At 43.3% G+C, this 8,467-nt stretch overlaps 1 protein-coding gene across 1 annotated transcript; it reads right to left on the bottom strand.

Annotated features, from left to right (window-relative positions):
• Nucleotides 1–388: 388 nt before the first annotated feature.
• Nucleotides 389–1,930, bottom strand: LOC118676662 (bisphosphoglycerate mutase-like). Its single transcript, XM_036350912.1, has one exon. The coding sequence runs from the start codon at nt 1,817–1,819 to the stop codon at nt 1,040–1,042; it is 780 nt and encodes a 259-aa protein (XP_036206805.1). The 5' UTR covers nt 1,820–1,930; the 3' UTR covers nt 389–1,039.
• Nucleotides 1,931–8,467: the final 6,537 nt, after the last annotated feature.

The following is an 8,467-nucleotide window of genomic DNA, read 5'->3' as shown; positions in this document are numbered from 1 at the left end:
CATTTATTCAAAGCAGCACTGCAGTGGTTCTCAACCTTCCTAATGCCGAGACCCTTTAATACAATTCCTCATGCTGTGGTGACCCCCAATTTCATTGTTACAAAGTGAACATAAAGCATAGTGATTAATCACTAAACAATATGTAATTATATATGTGTTTTCCGATGGTCTTAGGCGACGGCTGTGAAAGGGTCGTTCGACCCCCAAAGGGGTCGCGACCCACAGGTTGAGAATCGCTGACTTAGACAATGAGATTTTCTCCTTATATCTTTCTGAGTTTCTTTTTTTTTTTTTTTTGGTCACAGAACTTTATTTTAAAACCAATTTTAAGTACCCAAGGATTAAAGTTCAAGAAACAAAAATAAGAGAACACAAACAGCTATAGTTGTTTATATGCTGCTAATTCTAACTGCCAAAGAGGAATTCCACCTCATGTCAAAGGAGTCTCTGGACTAGAGACAGGGCAAAGGGCCTTGCTGTTTATTGCTGGCTGTTGTGGAGGAACCCATCTGTGGCTTTCCCATTTAATGGGCCTCTCATCTTACCTATTAAAACATCCCTTTTCCTAGAGGAAAAGACTAATAATAAATACTTAAGTATAGTTATCTAATATAGTCTCCTATCATCCCAGAAAGTCTTAGTAAATATAAAAGTGAACTACTTACTGCAGTAATTAGTACCTGTCAGTGGTGACTTCATAATGATTTGTTGAATGATGAATACCTTAAACTCTACCTCAATTATCACTCTACCATCTAAGAAACTTATGACATTAAGCCCCACTGCTGAGTAATTTAACTCAAAACAGGGCCAGCAGGAGAGGTAACCTGTAAGATTTATGACATAAGCACTCAGGCACCCTAAAGTCTTTATCTGGGCCAACATAAGTTACCTAGTTACTGATACAAACTTTACCCCACAGCCTAGCTCTGGAAAAATCAGGAAAAGGGAGAGAGAGGAGAGGGAGAGATCAGCACCTATAACACACTGCATGCTACTCTTTTTTGTAGCTATTCCTAGCCAACACTTGGAAAAAACTTTATTTTGCAGCTTTTTTCACTTTTCCTTGATCATCTACTTTCTTAATGGCTGCTTGGATAGCCTCTTGGTCACCCAGGAACTGGTGAGGCCCAACAGCATGCAGGTTCTCATCCAGTTCCAGGAGAATGGGGACGCCAGTGGGAAGAGTAATGTTGATAATGTCTTCATCTGAGATACCTTCCAGATGTTTCAGGAGTGCCCTACTGGTATTTCCATGAGCAGATATCAGAATGGTTTTGCCATGTAACACTTCAGGAGCAATCCTTTCATTCCAAAAGGGAAGGAGTCTCTCCAGAACATCTTTTAAACTTTCAGACCGTGGCAGTTGATCCACAGGTACATCGCACACTTTATACCTCCGGTCACTGTAGATTTCCTGGTAGTAAGGATGAGACTCTTCAATGGGTGGCGGGGTCACATTGTAGCTTCTTCTCCAGATCCTCACTTGCTCTTCGCCATGATTCAAAGCCATTTTCTTCCTATTGAGACCGATCAAGGCTCCGTAGTGACGCTCATTCAGACACCAGGAGCTTTCCACAGGAACCCACTCCTGCCCTAGCTCTTCCAGGATCAGCCAGGCTGTGTGGATGGACCGATTAAGAACGGATGTGAACACCAGATCAAACTCAAAGTTTAGCGCTTTCAGTTGCTTCCCACAGTTCCGAGCTTCCTCCAGGCCTTCGTCGTTCAGTTTCTGATCCACCCAGCTACAAAAACGATTCTCTTTGTTCCAAGCACCCTCCCCATGTCTTAACATGATCAGTTTGTACTTGGACATACTGATGGCTGAGCTTCCCTCGTGCCTTCAAATGGGCCAATGTTCAATGACAGAAATACATCTGCAAAGAGGCCACCAGCAGCACCCGCTCCTCAGAGCAGCCGGGCCGGCAGTGCCGCCTAGGACTCATCCCTGTGGCCGGCATCAACCTTTCTGAGTTTCTTTGTTACCTAACTACCAAACTTCTGTGGTGGACTCTCCCAACCCCCACCCCATCGAGAGTCAGTTAAGTGGTTACTTTAGATTGTATCTAATGTCCATCCTGGATGGTGCCAGTGACCTCCCTCTAGTTAAGCTGTTACATCCTTGGTTTAGGCCCTTGTAAATTGGGAGTATTTAGGTAAGTGGCTCCTTCGGGACCAGATAATTAAGGAAGGGGTAGTGACTTCAGGAATGTGGATTAGGGACATTGATTACTTAGGTACAGAGTCCACTGCTAGTCTCCTGCATTCTTTCACAAATGGAGTTAATTATCTGCTAGCAAGAGAGTGCAGTAGAAAGCAGGGCACTGGAACAAATTCAGATTGCTAGCCCCAAAAATGTCTTATGCTCCCCATCACAAGTGGCATAGCCAGGGCTCAGAGAGGTTAGGGTGCTCACCCTAGGTGGCACAGCAGGTCAGGGCCACCACTCTCCAGAGCCAAGGCACAGGATTCAGGATTTGGGCTTCACTCAAAAACAGAAGGTGTGCGGGGACCTGGGAGGGAATGCCTCCAGGTCCTCCTCTCTCTTGTCTGGTCTCAGATCCTTAGCCCTCGGTGACCCTGGCCCTGTGTATTCAGTCTATTGCCAGCCACATCCTTCCAGCCCTTTCACTGAGGCCAGTTCAGCCATGTCTATGCTGAAAGGAACCAGAGCTCACAGGAGAGCTAGCTCAGCCCCAGGGGCCTTAGCTGGAGGTGGAGGGATCTGCCTTCCTGAAGCAGGATTTCTCAGCACACTGGCTCTTCCCTTAGGGCTGAGTCCCTCCCTTAGCCTCCCTGGGTTCTCTGTGTCTGTCTGTCTCACCCTGTGCATCTCTCTCCCTGTTCCTTGCTCTCTAGTCCTGTTTACTCATTCCCCAGGTCTCGCTGGGCCTTTTGTCTCTGTCTCTCATCGGATCTCTGCCTGTGGAGAATATCCCCGCAAAGGAACACACACCAGCAGAATCTGTCTTTTCAATAAAAAAACGACAAGTGGGAACCAGAGTGAATTAAAAAGCATTAACTTAAAAACAATCCATGTGCCTGCAAATGCCTTCCAAATGGCAGCACTTCCATGGGAGTGGCAGGGGCAGGGAGTTTTGGCCACATGTTCTGGAGCCTCAGACACAAAGTGTAGGGGGCTCAGCACCTCGCTGTGGACCCCTCCCACTAGCCACCTGGGATGGCAGGGTCTGGGGAAGGGACTTAGTCTATACTCACCCTCGTGGACCCCCACCTGATTCCGTAAACCCTTTTCCCTGTTCTGGCATCTACTGGTCCCTCTTACTCCCCCAGTACCTCTAAACCTTCCTATGCTGACCGAAACTCTCCTTCTGCACAAGCCCTCTCCCCTACACACACACACACACACAGATTTCACCCTCTCCCTCCCCCACCCCCAGTCTTCTACCCCATACTTCTTCCTGCTCCACTTCCATTCTGCCCTCCTGCCCCAGACCACCCAGCAGCCCTGGCTTTGGGATAAATGGTTAGAACAAAGTTTTTCTTGGCAGGAAGAGACTGTCCAGGGAGCTGCATGTGGAAAGACGCTCCCAGTCTTGTACCTACAACTGCTCTGTCCTGCCAGATGCCAATCAGAAATTGTGTCTCTGTAGACAGAGGATAGCAGAAGTAGGCTGCTGCCCTTTGAAGCCCCTCATCAGGAGGAAACTCTCCTCCCCCCAACCCCACCAAAAAAAGTTCACCCTGCTGCCTCCCTTATCACTTTCAGCATCCCTCCTTTGCCCCTTTCCCTGGAAGTGGAAGGATTGGAGCACATCTATATATATAAAGAGAAATATGCAAATAGACCAAAAGGCAGAGAGTCCAGAATGCCTGCTTGACCAGTCGCTATGAGGTGCACTGACCACCTCTCAGTCCCTGCCCCCAGCTGGCAGACTCTGATCGCCCAATGGCGAATGGAGAACCAAGGTTGGGTAGCGGCAGGGGCAGGGCTGGCTGCTGGTAGCCAGGGAAGATGGCCCTGATCACAGGCCAGGCCTAGGGACCATACCCGCGCATGAATTTCATGCGCTGGGCCTCTAGTGTGAATATAATGAACATGTAGGTATATTTAATCTGTATACATAAAAACAGTTAAGATGGAAGATGTTATGTTGTCTTTTAACTATAATTAAACAGGGAACAAGGATAAATAATAATGTAATAATAAACTTAACCAATAAAACCCTAAAAAAAGTTTTAAATAAGTAGAGCAAGAAACCACACACCAAATGAAAGAAATTAGCTTAAAATAGTATCTATAGATCAGTTTATATTTGCTTATTATATCCAATATAATCCCAGTTCTGGAGGAACTTCATGAAGTGCCCCTGATTTTTACTGAGAAGAACTGGTTGGTAAGGGGAGCCAAAACAATGCACTGGAAAATAATGGACTCTTTATTATTAAAACAAAATATAAATAATAGTCATTTAAAATGTGGTGCTGAGTTTACTAGAATAGACAACAGAACAAAATAGGTGGTTAGGAAATAAATTTAAATATGAATAAGAACAACTGTCAGGCCATTTTTTCCCCTTAAAATAAAATTCAATCTATTTCCTCTCATTGACCGCAAAATAAATTTATCAAGGATAAAATTTTAAATGTTACCATTTGAGATTTGGAGACTTGCTACTTCAGTAACGAGGGCTCCTCCTTCCCTCTCTCATTTATTCACTAGCTTTTATTATTTGGGTGTAAATTAGTGTCACCCACCAGATTAAGTCATTTATAGGACAATGACTTGTGTAATAAATCTTTACCCATCCCTGAGCACCTAGCACAGCGCTGTGCACACAGCACATACACTCTCTATAAGCACGCCTGCTGCTGATTATTGGTCCTGCCTCCATTGTCTATGAGACTCAGGGACCCCAGTTGAAGCAATGACTTCCTGCTGCTGAGTGCCCTAGATCATCCTGCATGGAGGGCGTCATGTGAAAAGCAGCTTTGTGTGAAAACATCCGACACCTGAAATTCAGAGTCTGTCTGAACAGCCTTTGACATCCCTAAGCACATACATACACATGAATTTTTAATGTAACAATACTAACATGCAAATTAACTTGACCTGTGACTATCTTTTGGAATAATACAAGTATTCTAGAGACTGCAACTCCAAGTACACTGGGAAGAGAGGAAATTTACCTTCCTCTACCCAGCATTTAAAAGAAAAAGTCCCTAGAATGTTTTTCAAACAGCCTCACATGCAAAAAAAAAAGGAAAAAAAAGAAAAAAAAAAGCAGGAAAACTGCATAGAATTCATATTCTAAACCAGCAGTTCACAACCTGTGGGTCGGGACCACTTTGGGGGTTGAACGACCCTTTCACAGGGATCGCCTAAGACCATTGGAAAACACATATGTAATTACATATTGTTTTTGTGATTAATCATTATGCTTTAATTATGTTCAATTTGTAAAAATGAAAATACATCCTGCATATCAGATATTTACATTACAATTGAAAACATTAGCAAACTTACAGTTATGAAATAGCAACGAAAATAATTTTATGGTTGGGGGTCACCACAACATGAGGAACTGTATTAAAGGGTCATGGCATTAGGAGGTTTGAGAACCACTGTTCTAAACAGAAAGGGCTGTTTTCTTGCCATCCAGTCTATTTCTGAGAAACGATGAGCTTGTTCCTGCTTCTGCTCACAAAGGAATGTGTTCAATACAAATACTTTCCCGTTTATTCTTAGTCAACACAAGATAATCCTCACTCGTGAGAAAAACAAGAGCCAGAGACTTTTAATTCATAAAAGGATTGATCAACTGTCCTTTAAAGGGAGACACACAGCACCAGTACTTCAGTCCACATTTGCAAATGGATGAACCTAATTTGACCTTCCTCTTAACACACTGACTCATCATTTGACAAAATCCCAAATCAATCAACAGGGCCTTGTGACCCAATGAGCTGCTATTAAAACAAACAAACACATTAAACAGCCTGTGGGTATGGCTCAGTGATTGAGCTTCAGCCTATGAACTGGGAGGTAATGCTTTGATTCTGGTGAGGGCAACATGCCTGGTTGGGGGCTTGATCCCAAGTACGGGTCGTCCGGAAGGTAGCCAATCAATGATTCTCTTTCATCATTGATGTTTCTCTCTCTCCCTTTCCCTTCCTCCCTGAAATAAATTTAAAAAATATTTTTAAAAATACATTAAATATTTTAAAAATGAATTTAGTGCTGTGTAAAATGCAAGGTGAGAGTCTCCACCTGCCTGCAGACTGAACTGGACCCACCGAGAGTCTCTAGGCTCCTGGTGGCAGTGCCAGGCAGACTCCAGCTTCTCTCTGTGGCGCCTCCTTCAGTGTTTGCTGAAGTTCCACAGGCCTCGCTGGTCCTTGTCTGTAAGCTCACTGCAGACTTCCTGGAGGATGCGGACCCCGCAAGGTCAACCTGGGGGTGGGAGCTTATGGCAAGGATGACTACCAGCCCTGGGTATTGCCTGTAGTGAGGAAGGTGGAGCAGAAGATTGCTAAGGACAGTAACCTAAACCACCAGAGTATCTGTGGATCCTGGGCCTCCGGGAGGACAGCACAGCAATGCTACCTGCCTTGCCCTTGGGGAGGACAGCACAGCAATCCCGTAGAAGCGTAGAAGCGGGTAGGAGGTGTGCACTGTTTGGGGGGAATGGGTGCACTTTGAATCGGAGCCGAGTTCTTAGCGCGATGGTACAATGGAACAAACAAGGTCACACCTCGGAGAATCACAATGCTGTGTTTACTGCTGCTGGATTTAAAGACATCCGGTCCTATCACTATTGGGATGCAGCGAAGAGAGGACTGGACCTCCGCGTTTCCTGAAGGATCTGGAGAGTCTCCAGAATGTTCCATCGTTGTCCTCCATGCCCGTGCACACAACCCACTGGAACCGTCACTTGTGCACTACTATGTGCTGCTTGGCTCTGTACAAAGGCTAGTCCCAAAGATCAAGTTATCTGAAGAGCCACGTGTAATTGTGGGTGTTGGCTGTGTCATTAAAACATCACCTCTATCAAAAAAAAAGAAAAGGCAAATAATAACACCTTCATTATACACACGTGCTGAGGAATAAATTAAGTTTAATTAGTAATGCCTGTAAAGAACTTAGAAACACAGTGGTGCTTACATTTGATAGGTAATTGGTGATTGTGACCCAGCACACATGGGGACCCACACACTGCACAGCTAAAGGAAGTGCTAAACCATTGCTGCATTTTACTATTATTTTTGTCCCTCTCTTCCTTATTCATTTTACTGAGCTGAATAAAATTAAATTGAATGCTTTTATGCAAGTATTCAAGAAGAAATTGACCACACATCAAAACAAGACATGCTGATAACAATCGGTGACTAGAATGCACAAGTAGGAAATAAAGCAGAATCAAATGTCATTGGAAAGTTTGGCCTGGGGGCCAGAAACAAAGCAGGAAAACAGCTCAGGAAGTTCTGTGAGACAAACAACTTGTCCATCATAAACACATGCTTCACACAACTAGTCACTTGTCTGCGTGAACATCAGCAGGTGGGAAATATAGCAGGAAATGGACTATGTAATTAGCAGCAGAAGATGGAGAAACTGTAGTCTCTCTTCCAGGTAAATTTGTAAGGAAATACCCAGTAGATTATTGTAGATTCTGTAACTAACTCTCAAACAGTTCAGACACAGAAAGAAAGTATGTGGTAAAATAACATTAAGGGAATTTTGTATCTTTGACCAAGTCTGTGAGGAATGGGTATTAATTCTTCTTTCAAGGTTTGGTGGGAATCACCAGTGAAGTCATTTGGGGCCTGAGCTTTTCTTGGTGGCAGTTTTCAACCTCTTTACTTGGTACAAATATATTCAGATGAGCTATTTCTTCTTGAGAGACTTTCAGTAGTTTGTGTCTTTCTAGGAATTTGTCCATTTTTAAATCTAATTTGTCGCCATACAGTTGTTCATAGTATTGCCTTATAATTATTTTTATTTAAGTAATGTCCCCTCTCTCATTCCTGATTTTAGTAATTTGAGTCTCTTTTCTTTTTTTCTTGGACAGTTTAGCTAAAAGTTTGTCAAAGTTGCTGATCTTTTCAAAGATCCAGCTTTTGCTTTCACTGATTTTCCCCCCCATTATCTAGTTCATAATATCATAACATTCACATACATAAATCTCTATTTTTTCTTTCTGCCCACCTTGGATTTAGTTTGCTTTTATGTTACAGTGTCCTAAAATGAAAGGATTTTAATTTGAGATTTGTTGTTTGTTTAGTGGTGACACAGAGCTAATATATATAAAGTTTATCAGAACATACTTCAGTCTGTTCTCTGTATCTATGATTCTGTTTCTATTTTGTTTGTTAGTTTATTTTGTTCATTAGTTTCCACATATAAGTTTATTATATGGTATTTGTCTTCCCCTGAGAGGCTTAGTTCACTTAGCATAATACTCTCCAGGACCTCAGAGGGGAGGAGGATTGAGAGATTTGG

The sequence above is a fragment of the Myotis myotis genome, unplaced genomic scaffold, assembly GCF_014108235.1.
Source record: "Myotis myotis isolate mMyoMyo1 unplaced genomic scaffold, mMyoMyo1.p scaffold_m19_p_2, whole genome shotgun sequence".
In the NCBI taxonomy this organism is placed as follows: domain Eukaryota; kingdom Metazoa; phylum Chordata; class Mammalia; order Chiroptera; family Vespertilionidae; genus Myotis; species Myotis myotis.
Note: the sequence above shows the minus strand (reverse complement) of the source record. Positions and strands in the feature narration are given on the sequence as shown.

Bases quoted from the DNA above. Each gene is read 5' to 3' on its own strand.
- LOC118676662 (XM_036350912.1), bottom strand. From the start codon at position 1,819: ATGTCCAAGTACAAACTGATCATGTTAAGACATGGGGAGGGTGCTTGG.